This window comes from Citrus sinensis, chromosome 8 (genome assembly GCF_022201045.2).
Source record: "Citrus sinensis cultivar Valencia sweet orange chromosome 8, DVS_A1.0, whole genome shotgun sequence".
Lineage (NCBI taxonomy): Eukaryota > Viridiplantae > Streptophyta > Magnoliopsida > Sapindales > Rutaceae > Citrus > Citrus sinensis.
Genome location: NC_068563.1, coordinates 8,816,061 through 8,837,639, shown reverse-complemented (window position 1 = coordinate 8,837,639; position 21,579 = coordinate 8,816,061). Strand labels below are relative to the sequence as shown.

General features: G+C 33.5%; 1 protein-coding gene across 1 annotated transcript; it reads right to left on the bottom strand.

The window, feature by feature from the left end:
- Positions 1–10,209: 10,209 nt before the first annotated feature.
- LOC102631290 (dynamin-related protein 3A-like) lies at positions 10,210–20,973 on the bottom strand. Its single transcript, XM_006487635.4, has 20 exons — positions 20,224–20,973; positions 18,701–18,983; positions 18,589–18,617; positions 18,390–18,491; positions 17,839–17,907; positions 17,690–17,749; positions 17,204–17,317; positions 16,815–16,863; positions 16,559–16,668; positions 15,021–15,113; positions 14,804–14,896; positions 14,579–14,716; positions 13,776–13,889; positions 13,559–13,654; positions 13,188–13,230; positions 12,934–13,085; positions 12,671–12,817; positions 11,464–11,516; positions 11,211–11,310; positions 10,210–10,810 (listed from the first exon to the last, which is right to left on the bottom strand). The coding sequence occupies exons 1-20, from the start codon at positions 20,581–20,583 to the stop codon at positions 10,532–10,534; spliced, it is 2,484 nt and encodes an 827-aa protein (XP_006487698.2). The 5' UTR covers positions 20,584–20,973; the 3' UTR covers positions 10,210–10,531.
- Between the last annotated feature and the right edge of the window lie 606 nt (positions 20,974–21,579).

The window sequence follows — 21,579 nt, the reverse complement described above, 5'->3', positions numbered from 1 at the left end:
CTGAATATGTCATTCAACACATAAAAGCTTCCTTAAGGTGTTGTCATCAAATGGAATATTTGGCTGAAGTTGAGAGGGCATTGTTCATCGGTTAGTTGGAGATTTCAGGAGACAAAACGAGCATGCCGCCAGCGGGACCAGAGGGCTAGTAATCGACAATGGTGATGGAGTGCTGGCACTGTTGGAAGGGAACACTAGTGAGCTTAGCAGCGAGCCTGCCTCTCTTTTCAAATTTTGCATTTGGTCGAGACTCGCGTGAACACGAGAGAGAGAGAGAGAGGCGTCCTCTTAATTTATTATTTTGAATTTAATTGAGAAACGACATCGTTTTTCGTTTTGCAACCACCTATAGAAAGTAGCTCTTTGGTTGACTCTTTTGGCGATCGGACTCCAACAATTTCAGTCAGTTACAATTTATTCAGTGTTACGTAACACGTTACATAATTTTATTGGTTGACTAGTTAAATCACAGGCTGTATCTTACCGAAAACGTAACTTAAGGGATCCTTAAATTATATGGTTTAATAACTTTTCAAGAATTTAATAAAGACTAAGAACCTTGACCAAATGAATACTATTATTAAACATACTTAATACTTTAAAGATATAAACAAATAAAAATACAAAATGTAATCTTGATTTTGAATACTAATCAATATGGACCACTGGATTCAACTTAATTATTTGAATACAACGGCTCATATTGAATTCAACTTACTCTTCTTTAATATTTTATTTGTTACATTCTAGTCATGACATTTTGTTATGATTATGAAAAACAATAATCTCTTGGTTCTTGAATAGTGTCCATTTTCTTTCTTTTAAAACCACCAAGATGGTTGCATAGGCTGGCTCATGGGGCAGTGAGCTGGGAAAGTAGCTAAGAAGCAAGTGTATTATGTTGATGATGATGTGCATAGGCTGGCTCAATGGGGCAATGAACTGAGAAAGGCCTAAGTTTGGCTAGGTTAAGTGCAATGTAGATGCAGCTGTTTTTGAATCACAAAGAAGGTTTGGGTTAGGTTGTGTTCTTCGTAACTCAGATGGTTGTTTCTTGGCAGCAAGGTGTGTTGGCAAACTTGGAATGTTTGGAGCAATGGAGGCAAAAGCTCTTAGTATTCAGGAGGCTCTTAGCTGGCTAAAGGAATTGCAACTCCCCTGTGTTGTTGTTGAGATGGATTGCCTTCAAGTTTTTCAAGCTTTGACTGAGGGTTTTTCAGGCCCTAATGGCTTTGGTCTCATCATTGAGGAGTGTCGGGAATTAGCTATATGTATAGGAGAAGTGAAATTCTCATTTGTTCATCGATCTGCGAATTTTGCTGCTCACACTGTTGCGAGGGCAGGAAGTTTTATGTCAGATTATAGAGTGTGGAACTTAGCTCCATCCTTTTGGTTATTAAATAGTTTGTAATTGATTTTACTTAATGAAATTCCTTTTAAAAAAAAAAAACCACCAAGATGGTGGGGGAAATATTTTAGTTATGAATGGGAACACACTTGTTGAAACTTGAACCCGAATAATGTCCATTTAATTTCTGTGTAGCGGATTGATAAATTGGCAATGATTCGCTTCAAGTTAAGACCACGAGATGCAAGCTGAAAGGTCCAAAAAGTAAGGATGTAGTAGTTTGGGATTGGGCTCATTTAGCATTGCAGATATCGGGTCAAAGCTCCAGAAAATTTAGTTGCTGGCTCGTGAGCCCACAGGACACGTAATGTAGTGGCGGTTTCTTTATTACCCCACAACCTTGGAAAGGAGCCTATAAATGATTTGGTTGTCTCCAAAAATACTAGTAAACTGAAGGATGCGCTTTTAAATGTTAGTTTTTGTTATCACAATGAACTTATGGAATGTTCTGGTGCGTTCACTTCATGAAATGTGAATGAGCTGGGAATGAGAATGTGTTGAAATGAAAATGAGGAATGAGAATGAGATTCTAATGTTATTTGGCAAAAATAAATGGGAATGAGAATGTGCTAAAATGTCATTAGTGTGTTTACTTGGCAAAATAAATGGAAATGAAAATCAATTTACCAAAATACCCATAATATTAATAATTAATAAAAATAATTAATTTATTATTATTAACAATATTATCATTATTGTTGTTATTATTATTTTTATTAAAAATAATAATAACAATAATTAATAATAACTAAAATAATAAAATTAATAAAATTTATTAATAATAATAAAATTTCCTATAAGGCTATGGTTTCTGCGTTCAGTACACAACATAAATTTCAGTCAAAAAGAGATGAGACTCTTCTCTTGTAGACTGATTTGTCTAGAGCCAACACTGTAATTCCTAAACCTATCCAATGGAAAGATGTCAATCTTCCAGAAGAATGGATTCTCGAGGGAGCTGCTCCACCAGCAATTCCAAAACAACTTGAGCCAAATACAGAGTTGTAAAATGTGACTCAATATTCTAATGGTAAAGTCAAACTATCTTTCAGAAGATCTAATAATATTATTAAATTTTATTAACTTTATTATTTTAGTTATTATTAATTATTTTTAATATTATTTTTATTAATATTATCATTATTAACATTTATTATTATTATTATTATTAAATTTTATTAACTTTATTATTTTAGCTATTGTTAATTATTGTTAATATTATTTTTATTAATATTATCATTATTAACATTTATTATTATTATTATTAAATTTTATTAACTTTATTATTTTAGTTACTATTAGTTATTGTTATTTTTATTAATATTATCATTATTAGCATTTATTATTATTATTAATTTTATTTTTATTTTTTAATTAATATCATTTTTATAATAATATTTATACATGTATCTAGATAATGAAAATTACATTATTATTATTATTATTATTAACTTTATTATTTTAGTTATTATTAATTATTGTTATTTTTATTTTTATTATTATTATTATTAATGATAATATTGTTAATGATGATAAATTGATTTTTTTTAATTATTATTTTTATCATTATTTTTATTGTTAAATAATGATAATATTAATAATAATAATAACAATAATTTATTATTATTATTAATGACACTTAAAATAATAAAATTAATTGTGATTTGAACGAGGGTAATTTGAGAAATATGAAAAAATTAGAGGGATACAAAAGCAAACATATATTTCATTCTGATTCCCTCATTTTCATTCCCAACCCTCCATGGGAATGGAATTCACATTCCTTATTCCCAAATTGTGTGGGACCCATACATTTTATTCTTATTCCCAAATTATATTTTACCAAGTAAACATAATTTTTATTCTCATTCCTTCATTCTCATTCCCTAAACGGTCAAGTGAACACACCATTCAAGTAAGGCTAAGAATAAGATAACATGACTGACCAAGGAAGAAAAAGACAGGTGGCTGAACAATATGCGCAAATCCAAGTGGTTTGAAAGACACTGTATCTGTCGCTATAGTACTCGATGAGTGGCCTAAATGGGCTATGAGAAAGTCTCGTCATTTTCAAGTTCTTATTTTTGATTAGTTACTGTAGTTATTTTATATAACTGTTTTGTTTATAGTATTATTTTATCTTATTCGGTTATTCTTATTTTTTAATAGCACCCAAAGGATCTAAATGGATTAATGTAGGCAAGCTAAATGATGATGATAAATAAAGGCTCCATTTGGTATTAATGTGCATTAACTTTTAAACCACAACTTAGAGATAGCAATGGATTGGATCTGACCCAAATCCAATCGAATCGGCTTTGGGTCGGTTTAAAATGAATTTGGATCGGATTTGGATATTGATGTGCGGATCTAAGATGGATCGGAGCAGGTTTGGATCTATCTTAATATTTAAATCCATATCCATATCCATATCCACCCATCTTTTAATTTAATTTAGTTTCTTAACAATTGTGAAATTCTAATGATAATAAATTTTATTCATAGCATATTAGTGGTATTTACCATGCATTTAAACTCTTAAAACTTAAAGGTTAGTTTTGTAAATTTAAAGGTCAGTCAGCCCCAAAGCATGTACATGCAATATTTAAATTGCAAGTCAATTAATACAACCAAGCAATTTATTTTATTATATTGGCTAAATAATTTTTAAGGAATATAGTTATTCATATATTTAGTCAAATATGGTCATAATAAAAATAATAAAGCACTGAATATAAATAATATTTAATTTATATGTCATTATCTAATGTTGTAGGAATGAGAGTGAGTGTGTCGTGAATATTAAAATGATGAAGAAGAAAATAGAATAATAGATTAATCTTACTCCTGCAATTACTTTTGAATGATATTTTATTATCTTTCTTATTTGTTGTTTTGGTGTAAAAGTATAAGTTACAATATTTTATTATATTTTTGAGAAAATTATATAATTTATTTGTTTTCAATACATTTTAGCCATCAATTTTCATTCTAAAAAATTATTACTTTTTTATTACTGAATTTTAGAATTCATGGCGGATCTAGAGCAGATTTGAAATTTAATTTTTTTCGGATTTAGAGCAAATATAAATATTTATTTCTATTTTGGATCTGAATATGGAGCGAAAAATATGGATTCATGACAGATCTAGAGCAGATACGGATCTTGATTTTTATTATGGATCTAGATTTGAAGTAGAGTAGATTCAACCCATATATGCCCCATTGCCATCCCTAACACAACTACTATTGGGGAAAAAAATTATAACTATAGAACAAAGTTTATAATTTATAGTAAGCATGACTTTTAAATAATAATTTTTACAAAAATAACAAATATATTTTAAGTTTTTCATTATATAATTGTAAAATCAAATCAACTTAACTTTTAAGTCACAACAACTAATGTTTACTAAATAATTTAGTGATGTAACTTAAAAGTTACAGCTGTCCAATTTAAATACCAAACAGACCCAAAATCGATCACAAATCCCAAAAAAAAAAAATTGCGGGGAAGAAGTAGATAATGGAATAGTGTCAGTTTCTCTTCTTGTTTTAGGCATCAAATTCACTCACTCTTTTTTATGTGCTTTCCAAATCTCTACATATTTCATGCGTGTTGATGCTTTATGATTACAAATATTATGGCGCTGGGATATAATCCTTGTATATCATCATGACTTGACGATAAGATTAATGTGCCAAAATAGGATAAGTCTTTGAAAATTGATTTTGCGCTAGGAACTTCCCCTTTTTCCCCCCTTAAGTCCTGAACTAGTTTACCAAAGTTAATGAAAGCAATTCTATCGTGGCAATGACTGAGGAAGGGTAGGGGAAGTGAATTGATAGGAGAGATAAATATTAGATATCGTTCTAATGCTAGATAAAGCTAACGAGATTATACTACACTCTAATCGTTAAAGTGTGATTAAATATAGATTCAAACAATTTATTGGGATTTTAATTGCATAAAGTCAGATTAAATAACGCTCTAATCTAAATAACTCTAAAAGAGAGATTTTTTATAAATAATTCCAAAGAAAATTTTAAAAGAGCTTTTTTTTCTTTTATTAATCAAATGTTGAAGTTATGAGAATAATAATAAGACCTATTTATTTATAATAGGGTAAATTACTAAATTTACTTCCCTAACTTAATTTTAAAAAGGAAATTAAATCTTAATTATAATAAAAATAAAAATACTGACTCTAATTAAAATAGAAAATATCATTGACTTCAAACAGGAAAAAAATCCTAAAATCTTAAAATAACTTCATGTATCAAGCAATATGGGAGAATCGTGGTCAGTGTTAAAAGCTCTTGTGAGTCAATTGATAGACAACAGTGCTATTTTTTTTTTTTTACACTAGAATAGGGGTGGGCAAATCATCGAACACAGCCCGAGTATGGATGAAATTTATATATTCAATTAAGTGCTCTAAAGCTTAGATTAACGAAAAGTTTCATACATAAAAGCAAATTAAATATACTGGATGTAGTGGCTTGCTATGAAACTAGTTAAAGCGATTAATATTGCCATGAACTAGGTAATAACTTATATATTCATTTTGATATGATTTTTGTGGGTACTATTTTCAATTTGTTAATCAACAAGCAATTTTATTTTGTCTGGCAATGATTTTGAGGATATTTTTTATGTCTGCCGACAAGTCATGTTGAACTGTTATCTCAAACTTCAAGTTGAAGACCTTGAAGTTGTCGAGGTGGCTTGGTTATTTGTTTTTAACACCATGTATTGTTAATATTACGTTCAACTTTAGTTTCTTTTGTTGTTCATTTTTAGGTTGAGAATATTATGCAACGAGAGAATGAGCACATAAATTTGTAATACCAGCTTAGAGTCATCATTATTCTAGTTGTCCTAGATTATTTACAGCTGTTATCTAAATGATTTAGGTGCTAAGGTTTGTTATGTATAGAGGTCCTATGGGTAAAAGTTCATTTAGTCCCTATAATTTAATATTAGCATCCATTTAATTCTTATATTTTTAAAAATGTCTCGAAACATCACTGTCGTTAAAGTATTGATACCCCTACCGTTATTTTTTATTTCTTTTAGTTTACTTTTACAACATTACCCTTTTATAATAATTTTTTTATTTGGACATTAATAAAAACAAAATAATTAAATTACCAATTTAACTCTAAAAAATAAAAAAAATTATATTAATTTTTAATTGTCAAAAATTGTATGCAAACTACCAAGTGTGCAAATGGTGCGTGCAAATTATTTTGTTTTTATTAATGTCTAAACAAAAAAATATTATAAAAGGGTAATATTGTAAAAGTAAGACAAAAGAAATAAAAGTAACGGTATGGGTATCAATACGTTAACGGCAGAGATATTTCAAGGTATTTTTAAAATTATAAGGACTAAATGGACACTAATTTTAAAATACAGGAACTAAATGAGCTTTTACCTGAGGTCCTATATTAGCCTTTTAAGAGCATCAATTCTTGCCATTGACTACGCCCTTGAAACTTCACTACTATAGAAATGAACTTTACTGATACTTACTTTCTGATACTTTATAAGAAAATATTAAAAAGAGTAAAAGTTTTAGACCAATTTATATTTTTAATAGTTAGGTACTAAAAGTAATGATACCATGGTATTGATAGATAAAATTTTATTACTCTAGTGTCAATAGATTAAACATCAGAATATAGTGACGCTGGGGTATCATTATCAATATTTTTTTTTATTTCAATTGAAACCAATATAAAAAAAATCATTTTAATTTTAACTTGAAGTTTAAGCAACACACTACAAGGTAATATGAAATATATTAAACCTTTAAGTTCAGGCTACAAGTTTTATTTATTAATTTAGTATGACGTAATTGGTATATATAAGAAAATAAAGAAACAGAAGAAATATTATTAAATCATATAATTTTATAGTGTTAATTGATTATTTATCTTTTTTTCTTAAACTATATAGTTTTATAGTTAATTTTGTCGTCTTTTTTTACTTATTTCTTCTGTTTAAATATCATCATATAAAAGCAGTTAGTACCAAAAAGATGGCTTTTAAGTTTCGAAAGACCATCCAAAATAAAACTAACCTTTAAATCTGACAACACACCACTGGGTAATACACATCCATTTGAAGATAAGGTAATGTATATAAACTAAAATAGTTTCTATTGATATCATAAGCCTAATTGTATCCAACACACCAGTACACCACACAGAAAAATTTTCACTCTAACTTCTATTAAAAAACTCTGGGTTTTACACTTCTATATGCACTGCATTTGAACTTATAAGTTCTTTTACTGGTTTCAATTTCTTAAATCTTGGGTTTTGTTTTGTTCTATTATAATTGTTGATTTAGTGTCTTATTAGATGTGTTAACAAGCTTGAGTCATGGATTATGTTTTCAATGATTAATGGATTTTGTTATTTTGTTGAAAATTTTATGTCGATAAAAAGTTTGTACATACCTAATTATTCTCTAGTGAGGACATCCTCATTTTGTAGATGCAACTAACCGATAAGAAAACGCATATTTTAATACACTACTAAACAAAAAAAATACAGTGTCCAATATATTAAAATTTATATTTATTTTTATTTTACCGACATCCTTACTTTAACAAAATGAGGATATCCTCGAAGGACTTTGTAAATACTTTTATTTTTTTGTTGTACTAATACTTTGGAGTGCTTGCATGTTGATTGCCACGAAGACGAATTGAAGCCATCAAAACACTGACCATGGAAAGAAGCTTGAAACGCCATCGCTACTCCGTTGAGCATCACCGAAACCTTAGTAACAATTCTTCATCTGAATTTGATTTATTTTAATGAAATGTACTAGTTTAGTGAGTAATTAACAAGAATTCTGGGTTTATTTTAATGAAACGTGTTAATTATGGTATGGTCTGTGTTGATGATCAAAGCCTATAATAAATAAATGCGTGTTTGTTTCTTGTTCTAGTTCATTATTTATTTTTGTGCTTGTACTGGTTCATTTATCTATGTTGATATTGCATTTCAAAGAAAGCTGGTAGTTGATTTTGCTTTTCTCGCTAAGCATATATGATGATTTTATCTTTTAATATGATGTTATAAATTACAGCTTTTACCATGCAAGGTTGTTAGTGCGTATTGTTTGGTTATCTTACACTTTATATTATAGAATTCATAAAGAGATTTAAAAGTCGGTCAGCGCAGAATTCTTGTTGACATCCTTCTGTGTTGAATTTGGAAAGCTTGAAGTAGTTCATGCAATTTAATTAAACTTTGGCTAACACCTTCAAATAAATGCATAGGTATTATTAATACTTGCTACGGACAGAACCTAGACATGCAGTGCTGGATTATCTGAAGAGAATTAAAAAGTATACCATTCTTAACGTTGCAATATGGAGTTCTACGATCCTCAAATGTAACTACATTTGTTCAAAAAATATTTTCTCGAAAGACATACAATTTGAACTTGGCTTGCTGAGGTTGTTCCTAATTCTACCTTTGTAAAGTGCTGAGATCATTACAAAGTCAACGGTTTAGATCTTATGACTACAATATTAATGAGACATGGTTAATGATGCTTTCAAGAATTGTTACAAAGATTTCTCTTAAGAGAGATATCCTTAGGATATCTCTCTTAAGGATATGTATGAAGATGCTGAAAAGTCCTTACATCCCGATTTAAAGCATTCAAAGTTATTAGGATCAATCAAACTTTATAATGTGAAAGGAAACTATAGGTTATTAGATAAAAAGTTTTTGACTTTGTTAGAAATCCTTACTAATCTGTTGTCAAATGAGAAAATTTGCCAACTTCAATGTACGAGTCCAAAAACCAATGAAAATATTGGGTTAATTATGAAAAAGTACGAACATGTTGAAATGATTGTATTCTTTACAGAAATGGATCAACAAATGTTACTGAAAACCGAAGATGCGGAGTATCAGGTGGCAGATAGTAAAAATGAATCCTAAAATTTTAGAAAATGAGTCACCAAAGACGTGTTACAATATTTCCACTAATTCCTAGGTTTAAAAGATTGTTCCAATCCCCCTAAAACAATAACATAACATGTCAAATAAGAGGTTTAAAGATGGCAAACTTTAACCAACAAAGTGTTGGCTCAACTGGCAATGCAGTCCACCTTAAGTGGCTTAACTGGATTTACTCTCCAGTTCGAGTCGCAGGGAAGTCGCCTTTGTTGAGAGAACATGTACCTCCCGATTCGAGCGGGGACTTCTAATATGAATTGTGGTACGAGCTCAGAGATGCCTCCCACAGTTGGGGCCCTTCCCAAGATTTCTCGTGGTTAAGACCAAAAAACTGATGGCAAACTTTGCCACCCAGCACACTCATGTCAAATAAGAGGATTAAAGGTGGCAAACTTTGCCACCCGACTCGCCAGCATGGCACTGAATTCACAAAAAATGGCCTGATTTTGCCCAACTAATGGGAAGGAAGTGTAGTGCTCAGAAATTGGCCAACTGCCATATAACCTTAATATGATTTGCCGATTAACACTTTACAGCAACAATAAAATGCATAAACTCTGCATCCACGAATCGTGGTGCTTTGAAATCCAGCCAAATCACCGTGCCAACTGAAGATACTCTTATCGGAATGTAAAAGGAACCAAATAAAAAGGAAACTCAAACCTCGAGCCAAAAACTGCATTCATCAAGCAGAGTTTATCAGTTTAAAGTAAATATTGGATAAGGCTGATGATCAAGCTGGGAACAAATGATGGAACGAATGATCTCAGCCCACAAAAATTGAATGCAACAACTATCACGAGCGCCCCTCAACAGATAAAAAATATATATATATATTAAGTACTACTACTGCTACCTCTGACAGAAGTAGGGATGCTTTGCTCCTTGTTATTCTTTCTGGAACCTTGCAAACAATGCAATTATAACCCTATATTATATAAGAGAAACAAGAAAAGAATATATGGAAGGGAAAACAATGCACGATATCTGACTTGTACATATCTAGATTAGAAAAATAACACAACTCCTTTTGAGCCAGCTTCGGATGGTGGAATTGTGATGAACTTAATAGAACAATCGAAGGGAAGGCAATGTCAGAATGAGTTTAACTCATACTAACATTCAAGTGGTTTAGTGATCAACTGTCGGATAGAGACCCGGCATGTACATACGACCACTTCCGTTAGAATCGGCGTTAGAAAAGAGATGTGATTGTAGCTCCCCTGAGTGAGACGACTTCCTGGATTTTGGGTTTTTTGGAGAAGCTGTATAGGAATCATTTGAACCACTGCTGGTAGTATACATAGACGACGTCGGCAGTCCATGGATCTTTGGCAGTCCTGTGGGATCAGCGCTCATATTGTATCCCCTCTCAACTGAATCAGCTTCTAATGGCAATTCATCCAATGTCTACCAAAAAATAAATAAATAAATAAAATTAAAAAATCATAAATATGACAGCACCCGATACATTCAGTTTTGTAATTTTATAGAAAAAGAATAGCTCCATAGAGCTTCTTTGATACGTCAAACCCATGAACATGCATCAACTTATATAACCTGGAAGTTTGTGATCTTAAGTTTACTAATAGGCTTGTGTCCATGATCCAAAAAACAATCTTAACACTCGTCATATGTAAAGCCAAAATGGAAACATAGATGCATAAATGTCGACAAACAACCAAAGCTTGATAAGAAAAAATAAATAAATATAAAAATAAAAAAAGCTAGGCTAAAGTTGTAAAATAATAATAGGGCAATGCTCTCGATTTTTGTCAACAATACAGATTAAGGAGCAGGGAAAACCCACCCGAAAAGCTTGCTGAAGAACTCGGAGTGTGTCTCGTGTACGCTTTCTCTTCATTGCTACCTCCTCAGGCTCCTGAAGCATCTCTTCAAACAGGTTTTCTCTGTTATGGATCATAAGAAACAATGTAATCGATGGTCAACAAATGGGAAGTTCACTGACAACTTAGTTATTTCCAAGTTGAAGATAGAACAGGATTGTTCATTGGGGTTTGTGCTGTGAGGGAAGGAGAAGATTTAATAAAAATCAAAATCACCTGTAAAGCTTTTTAATGAAGACATTATGCAGCTCACGTTTGGTATGATTCACCTGGACACATAAACCAATGATGAAGAAATAGATGTCATTATTTAGATAATGCCTTGAAATTGGGCAGGTCAGATCCACAAGGCAATAACACAAACTACTTAAAAAACAACTAAATACTGTTGAAAAGAGATACATCATAAAGATAGATTCATAATACAGAAAACAATTACAGAGCATAAAGGAAGGCGACGGCTTATTTAGCAACAAAATTCCATTGATTGTACCAGAGACCTGAGATTGAATGCTTGCTTAGGTAGCTAAGCGAGAGCACTGAGCCATCAGACCATAAAATTATTAATTTAAAGGTATTAAATAACAAGAATGCAAAGTGGTTAATAACAATTTTGATTTTCATTTGCCTTTTCTCCACAAAGAAATGATGTTTTAATATTTATGTGGTGATTGATTATTTTTAATTTATATTTAATTTTGATACCAGAAATCCCTCGACCTATCTATTCTCACCGAATTCTAAACTAGAGTATGGACTACTGCCACCAAGCTAGGGTAGGGACTACTGCCACGTAGTGCAAACTTTGTAGCCAGGAGCTCATGGAATATTAACCTTAGGTGGATCCAAGGGGATTTTAACCCCTGACCCCTTGGCTGAATCCAAGGGTCCTTTACCACACCATCCAACCGTTTGGGATTTGCACATATGGTGATTATTAACAAATCCTCTCAATGTCCCAGCAAAATTTGCAACAATCTGTTTTACATAATGTGTGAATTCAAAAGGATAATACAAGTGGGTGAAAAGGCTACAGAGGCCCACATGCTTGATATTAAGCTATAGTCATCTTACCAAAAGAACCACCTACTTCTCACATGTAGCACCTGAATTTCAACAGCTGCTGGAAGGCATGAGTGGACATCACGAGACCACACAGAATCAGTTGAACTCTCTCAAACTGGATATAAAGTTTTCTTTAAAACATGCACTGTGATAACATGTTTCACTAGTGTGCAGTCCACATATACTGCTCATACGGAGATCCAGTCATATAGATACAAAACCTTGGTACACTAGAAAAGAAGTTTGTTCTAGCACTAGAAACCAAACGCTACTAAATAAGAACCATCATAATCCAAAAATTTTGTGTCAGTCAATTAGTAGAGCAAATCAGCAAAAAATAATAAAGTTCAGGATTTACCAGGAAATGCATAACTGCTTTAGGTATTGAGTCCTCAATATTCTTCCGAACAATATCATAGTATGATCTCAACAGCAATTTTGTCACTGCAATTTCAACATTCTCCTGTTCTGAATGGCTTTCTGAGGGCCTCAAGATGGTTGGAGGCTAAAAATTTATCCACCATATGCATGTTAGTGCAAATTTTTTTCGAGGAAAAAATCAAATGGAAACACATCAGCTAAGCCTGCTGAGATCCTCAACAGATAACCTCAAGCAGATACCTCTCTCAAATGGATCATAGCAAAAGCATGCTCCACGTTCTGGACAGGCTCACTGAATGGCTTGTTTGTTACGCTCTCCTTGCCAGCAGGCACACGGTTATCACTCCCCCCAAAAATTGATGAAATCCCCCAACTTGAACCACTTGTGTTTCCTGATTAATCATAATATTATTGCGTATCTTATAAACTGCTTGATAGTTTTAAAATAATGGAGAGAAAAACATTTAATGGCTTCTTTCAAGTAACAACATTACCAGCGGGAGCTACTTTTTCAACTTCCACTGTAGGACGAACTCCCTGCAAGCAACCAAACACATATAATTAGACAAATCAAGGGTGACTAATCATTGAGATTTTAGAATGCTTCCTTTTTGTATAGTTACCATGCACCCCACCCCATCCCACCCCAAATTAAACTAATGTCCCTCCACAGTTGCTGTGAGGAGGATTCAAAAAACCTTGACCTCTTGTTTCCACCGCTAGAGGCCAAACCAACTGGGCCACGTCCCTCACTTGCTCCCCTAGCTTAAGAGCAATGCAGGCAACAAGAAAGAGCGAAATATTTTGAAGCAAAGAGAAAGGGATGCTTGTTTGCCTAGAAAAAGTAAATAAATAGTTTTCATGCCTGATCAGCCATGATTCCATTGACTTGTCTTGCAAGAATAGCTCGAGACTTTAAGCTTCTCTCGGAGCTTGGTGCCTTATCGGGTTCCACACCATCCTAATTAACCAAAGGAAACAACAGGAGCAAAAGATGAAATATAAATTATGGGAGCAAACAAGACTTTGCATACTATACAATGATAAAAATTGACATAAGTGTTAAAGCAGAACATATTTACCTTATGCCTGGTTATGGGCAAAGGAACCTTAGAAGACTTGATCTGCTGCAGTGCAATTTCCACAGCTTTACTTCCACCAATAAAATTTGGATGGGAAGTGTTTATATAGTCCATCTGCGAATTTATTTGTTATACAGGGAAAATCTCGTGAGCATCTTAAAAGCACAGATGAATTTCAAGAAGTGTATCAGCAATGACAAGTCGATAAATTGTCCATATATTAAACGAACAATTAGAACTTAAAAAAGAAAAAAAAAGGCAGAAGATGTGTAAACACAATGCAGCACTAATCATTGTTTCAAGGGTCGCATTAGTTACAACAGTAAGATTCGTAGAAAAGTGATAATCATAATGTGATAAGGCATCAGATTATAAAGAAATTCTGCCATTTCAAGCACCAGATATGATGGTTGTCTTTGTGAGCAATAAAATATGAAGTAAACATTGCAGATTAGGAGAAGGCCATAAGTCTGCAACCGGCGCTTAAATTAAGAATTGAATTTCCATTGTTGCTGTGACATGAACAGAGAAGTCAAGGACCGGCCAATTAAAAAACAACACATAGACTCACCTCTGAATGAAACTACAATAAATTCCAACAAGCAGAAACATGGAAACAAGTAACGTTTCCAATTACAGTTGGAACAGTTTACTGATACTGGTTTACTGGTATTTGCCAGATTTTACTGATCGGAACCAAGAATTACAAAGTCCTTGATCAGAAGGGAACAACAAACCATTCACATCTAAAACTTATAGCAGCATGTAGCAATTAGATCTCAGGGGATCAGGGTCTCACATACCTCCATTTCAATGATATGTCCAATCATTGTCTCGGAGGGCTCAAGGCCTTCTCGCAGAAAGTTCCCGATGACCTCATCCATACGCTTTCTAAGAACAGGAAAGCGCTGCAGTTCATTCACAAGACAGTGATGGCTAATCTGCAGCAGAAAATCTCGTTAGAAATTCGACAACAGCATAAGATGGTGACATGAGCTTGCACATATAGCATGTAAACAATCCTCTACCTTTATTAACTCATCATATATGAACCTCGCACACTGAAGACTAGGATCCAACAAGCGAGCAATTTGCCTTCGAATAAGAACTTCGAACGGCACCTATTCACAAGGGAATAAGAAATAAACAATATGCTTTCCACTAAAGGGGAAACAAAATTGACCAGCCAATGTTGAAACAAGGAGCAATTTAACAACACTCTAGAAAAGAAACCAATGAACCCACGTCTGGTACAAATAGTGCAGATTTGGGACCAGTTGCATTCTGAATAGCAGTTCGAATGTCATCGTCAGTCAAGTCCTCACAGGGATCAACCTCCTGTATGAGTAAGTAAACCCCATTAGAACCAGAGTTAATAGCACTTTTAAAAGAAGTTTAACATCACATGTGCAAAGAAAGAAGCCGTTCGCACTAGCTAGATCTATCCAACTGAATCTTTTCAGACAAGAAATAACACTACATCCCTCATAAACAAAAGTGTTAGTTAGTGCAGCAATTTTCATTCAACCGAATCTTACTACACAAGAGGAAACAAACTACCAGACTTAATCTTCAACTCTTTCCCGACAAAGGTTTACACTACCACACTAAACAAAAAACAAAAGAGATACCCATGTCCCTCGCCCCATGTTCATGTGGACATCCAACAAACAAGGACCATAAAGAAATGAGATTAAATTCTAAAATGAGATGGGAGGTAAAAAATTGTATCACCAATAGTTGACAGAGTAATTTCAAAGTAATTGACTTCATCATTAATTACTCCTATGCATTGACAAGCAAACACAGACAAACAAATATGTTCCACTGACTAGATTCAGCAAAATATTACTACTCTACCATGTCTCAGTGCTCTTTTAAACGGGACCGCAACTTTCTGTATAGGATTTTCCATTTTAGATACCATAGGTCCATGTGAAGCACAAACATTTCCTCTGAGCCTTTGCTAAATCAAGTAGAACATTTAAGCAAGAGACAACAATGTGGCATCATTTAATCAGTAAATAAACCAGTAATTAAGAGATTATTGAGTAGTTGTAGTGTACTAGTCAATTGCATTGGATTGATCTAGTCTTTCCCTCTTCAAAGTCAGGAAAATCAAAAAATTATTTACAAATTAATACTCCTACAAGAGGCAAGCTTCAAGTTTCTTTCAGCATCTGCCTCCTTTAATTTTTTTTTTCGAGCCTCTGCTCTTACTTCCTTTCCTTTTTCCTCTCGACTGTGATGAATCCATAACTCTCAAGGACAATGTTTCTACCCTCAACACTTGCTTAGGTGAATTCCTCTGTTGCAAGTCTTACATAAGCCTTATAGTTTACCATCTTCATTATACAACATAATCCATCCAAGGCTTGGGTGTCAAGTATTTTTAATGTCAAATGCTGCCAACTCAAGAGACTATTCAACTTATTTGGACCCATGCAAGAAGAATGTGAGCTATAGGATTCTCTGTAGGTTTGACGAGGAGAACTTAAGACCATATCTAAAAGAATTCAATGATTGTTACTATTACAGTATTCTCTTATCCTATCACCAACCAAAAGAGGCATTAGCCTATCAAAGGAAGATGGATCCTATAAACGAGATGGAGAACTGAAAACAAACAATTATGCAAAAAAAAAAAATGAGCAAGCTTCAACAAAAGATGTCAAAACAAAATGCATAAAGATGAAAACCTGTATCATACAACTCCAAAATGAAGTGTCAGACTCAATATTCAATAATTCAGTTACCCCTTCTCATGATGTCATAATACCTACCTCTAAGCTCTTCACAAAGATTGACTGAAAAATATAGTGAATTCGTGCCCCGCCAGAAAGCTCAGATGTTGACATTTCTTCATTCTTTCCCTCCACCATTGAAGAAAATGCTGTTCCCACAAGAAATTTACAACATCACAATTGAGATAAAGGATAAAAGCAACTTAGCAAAACATAAAAGATACAAATTGTGGATCTGTGTTAAGATAATTTGTCTACAGAACAAATTACAACAATTATGCATTAAAATATTTACCTTCGGAGTATTTAGAAAGAATATTCAGGAGTAGAGCTCCCTGACCAGCCTATGCAACACAAACGTTGACAAGTAATAAGTCATAACATTAGTAAACATCATCCATGAGAAAGAGCAGTCAATTCATGCTCAAATTAAGTAAGAGACATTAGTAAGTATTAGCAAACAAAGGCAGACAATAGATGGAAATGAAAAAGAAAGCATTATGAAACTCAAGCACCGAAAACAAAAAATTTAGAATTCTAATAAGATGAATGGGGGGTGCAGCATTGAAGTCTTTTCTGCCTAGGAGGAAACTCATTATGTTGAACTGAGAATAATATGCCAATCAAAAGACCAATGATGGCAACCAAGTTGTTATGACACTATCAATAAACAATCATACATGCCTTTGATTCTGTGATTTCCCCGTAGCTTGCATGCTCCTTTGCAACAGAAACTAATGCAGAGCTAATGCGTGACTTCAACCCAGGAAGTATAGCCTTGATATGTTGTACAAGAATCTGCAAAAAAAAAAGAGTGTAAAATACAATAGCGAATTTAGAGATTCATCAAAATGTTGCCCTGTGTTAGGGCCTAGATCTATTACCCTACACAACCAACTCAATCTAGTTTGAAAGCCAGCTTTGAGTTGAATTTAGGTTCAGATTTAAAGAAGCAACCCAATACCATGAGGAGGATATTAAAATCATGAAATAAAGAAGCGGAAGAGGAAATGTCCCCAAATACACAATGTAAGACAGGACAAAGAGCAGGGAAGGAAGTGTAGAATGCATAAATGTAAGAGCAGATGCCGATCACTCAACATCTACTTTCATATATCTAATCATATTCTTATACAATATTGGCACTAGAGAATATTTAACATGCTCTACCTGGTTCAACTTCTTTGCCAACTGAGGAACACCACAACGATCTGCTAGACCATTATATACCTGATCAATAGCATAAACAAAGAAAACGTGGAAAAATTGATGAATTTACAACAAATTAAAACCAATGCAAAGTAGGCAGTCAGTCATACAGGGCGACTACGGAAGAACTTTTCCTCAGCCACTAGTGCATCCTTGATACTCCGGTTGAACATAATATCCTGTTATGAGAATGACAATTAACGGGACATCAAAATCTTAGTCCGTCAATGAAAGAGATTGATGGAACACTTTTAAGTAAATTATTGAACAACATTTAGATCAACAGCAAAACAACAATACTGTGATTGATGATGCAACGATGACAATACCATGACAGAACAGTAAAAATCAAAGATTAGTGGTAGCATTAATGAATGTGATAACTACCAGCCACAACAAAACTGTTATAACTACTTAGATTCTTAATAAAGAGTATAGATTAGGGCTGATTTTACGCCATCTACCATAGTCTACATGAGCATTTTGCTGGGTATTCAGTAAGACATCCAAAAACGAGTTGTCAATAGACATGAACCGCACATATGAAGTTCAAGATAATTTGTGTAGTCCAAAAACTGTCAACCTCAAGTCCTATAAAGCAAACAAATCAATAGGAGACACAACTACTGAACACAGTATTCCAACAAAAATAGAAAGTTACCTCCTGACTCCTATTCACAACACCAACATAACCAAGCCGAAGCGGAATCACTTTTCCGAGTAACAAATTACGGGCATCAGTACCTCTGTCCATAATATCCAACTGAAGTCACAAAGAAAATATATCTAACCTCATTAGAAAAAGGAACATCCAGCAAATGTCGGTCAAACAATATATAGATAAATCATTCTAAATTCACCTTTGTGATTATGCCTATGGTTCTATAACCTGCCAACAGAAATGTAGCGGGTAAGTGTAAAAAGAAAAAAGCATGCAACAAACCCAGAATGGATAATGAACGCAGATGTTACCATCCGGATCAGCAATTCCAGCAATTTGAAGGGCATCTGAGTTTGCCAAATCTGAATTTGCCGGTGTAACTGCAAGAATTAGACAACTTGGTTGCTTGATATATGACATAATCATCGTTCTAATTCGTGCTTCAATATCAGCTGGCTGCTCACCAACTGGGACCTTTGTTATACCAGGCAGATCCACAAGTGTGATATCAAGAACGTGAGGTGAAAAAATCTTCAAACGGATTTGCTTGTCTGACACACCTTTGTTTCCTCCAGCTTCCTTGTCAGTTTGAGCCTGGAGGAAATTGAATTATGAAAAAAATAATAAAAATTATAGGCAAAGAATGACTTATAGGAAATAGACTATCATTAAAATTATACAAATTTTCTCAGTAAAACTTGAGAAAACGTAAGTTAATTGGTGAATTCAATAAGAGTACATAAATTCATGGTAAATTTAATAAGAGTACATACATTCATCCTCCTGCCAACATATATGCAACTATCTAAAATGGCATCAAATTCTCCAAAACCATCACTCAATATTGTTGAACAGGGGTGTTAGGATCACTTTATCTCCTAAGAGCTAAGATGGGAAACCTTATCTACTTCATTGTTGTTTAAGTGTAGTTTGAAATCTATCATAGTTAAACTCTATTCCTACTTTAATAAAATTTTGCAGCACCAACGTTGCCAATCATTGCAATTCCACAGAAAATTCGATGGATGGGCAAGTCCATCAGGGAGAACTCCACTTAACGCTAGAAGACCACAGGAAAAATGGCAGTCCCACTCACTCCTGCTATGTCCAAATACCCAGAAAACATCATTATCTCAAACGTCTACCCAACTTTCCCCCATGGTATTGCCAGAAATGAGTCACTCTTCAAAAGTAAGTCCTTGAAAGCATTGCTGAGACAGAAGCAGATAAACTTCGTAAAAGGGGTTTACAATAGCTACTGTGCCCTCACTTCTTTTACAACACTACACTTGGAAAAAAAAAAAACTTTTTAACTTTATTGACTTCCCTACATATGTAACACTCACCTCTAATCATTTCATGTCACCAAATAATTCTTTCATTGGATTTTCTTAATTAAATATCTGCATGTTTATCAATTCATTCAGGTTTCAAACCTAGTTACATCAGGTCTGTCAAGTAACTAAAGAAAACAACCCTACCACTAGAAACTGAAAACACTTTCAGCCTATGCTTTTTAATTGACTAACCAACATTTATATCCGTAGAGACAGTAACTATCCCTTTCTTGTCTCTGAAGTTACCAAAGCTAAATTTCACATTTTCAACCTCACTAAGAACAGGCACATCATAATTTCAATAACACACCAATAAACCTAAGGAACATTACACTCAACAAATTAACTTAAAACTCTCTATCCTCATGTGTTCAACTTCAAAAAAGATCAATTATTTAATGAAGAAATTTTCTATTTTCGCTAGTTCCTTCACACTCTCTAAACAATTTACATTAACTTAATGAACTTAGTTAAAAAAATTAAAAAAAAAAAACCACCTGAATCTCTCTCCTGATCTCGGAAAAATCATAAAACCTTTTCCCAGGCAAGTGCAAGAACTCGCCGTACTCCTCATCAGTTTTGGTCTGCAAGAGCTGAAGCACGAGAGGGCGGCGCGTGCAAATATCGTTACCACGTGGCAAGAAATCGCGACCTACGAGTGCCTCGAGCACGCTCGATTTGCCACTGCTCTGGCTACCAACCACCGCCACCTGCGGCAGCTCGATCGTCGACTGACTCCCCAGCTGCGCGAATATGTCCTGTAGCTTGTTGACCAAAGGTATCACGGAGCCTCCCAACGGCACCGCAGACGGCTGCGATTGAGCAGCCGTCGTGTTTGTAGCTGGTTCGTCAGCCATAGATCAGAAAGCTAGGGTTTTGTAAAAATTAGTGTTTTGAAATAATGAAACTATGCCGTTTTCGGGGGAGAGAGAGACAGATGGAAGAGGGATCTTTTGATCGATTGAATATGCAGCAGTGTGATGCAAGTGGTGTGCGTGTGTGGTGGTGAGGGGAAATTTCGAAAGAATGGAGGCGGAGGATAAAATGAGCGGTGGGTGTTAGAGGGGTTAACGTGCGCCCCTTTTGATTTTGTGTTTGTGTTGTGGGTGAACTGAAAAAAAAAAAAAAGAGAAGGACGCCGTGTGTTCTGCGTGAATTGTGATTTGATTATTTTAATTTTATTAAAAAAATATTTTTTGTGAATTCAAAATTATCGGGGGACAGGAGCTTTTTGCTTTGCTTGTCAGTTTTCAGTTTCAGTTTGCAATTGGCAATATCATTGGAGAGGTAGCCTATCTCTATCACACGGTATCAACCTGTTGAAAGTTTTTACTTTATTACAAATTTAAAATTTCATAATAAACATAGAATTTGAATGAAAATATAAGGGGTTTATCTTGGCCATGGATCAAATTGTGTAATACTCTTTCCTCTTTCTTGGTGAACAAGAATTACTATTTATAGAGTTATAGATGTAAGTTTACTTCTTAAAAAAAAAAAAGATAGATGCATTTAGATGTGTTTGGTGCTACATTATAGCCTATTCTGTATTAAAAAATAAATTAAAATCATACCATTTTATATAAATAATTACGATATGCACAAAAATTCAGAATTCAGATTAAAAAAATAAAACTCGTGAGGCAACCTAAGAGCCTTAATTTCAAAATGAAGCTCCAGTAATAGATATGCATGATATACATTCCAATTTGTTTCTTCAAAAAATTAAAAGCAGTAACACAAGGAGATTAGATAGATAAAAAACTAAAAGCATTGTTTGACGGGCTTTTGGGTTTAATTAGTAGTTTATTTTTTGTAATAAAACTCTTCTTTTTTTCTTTTTTTTTTGGGAG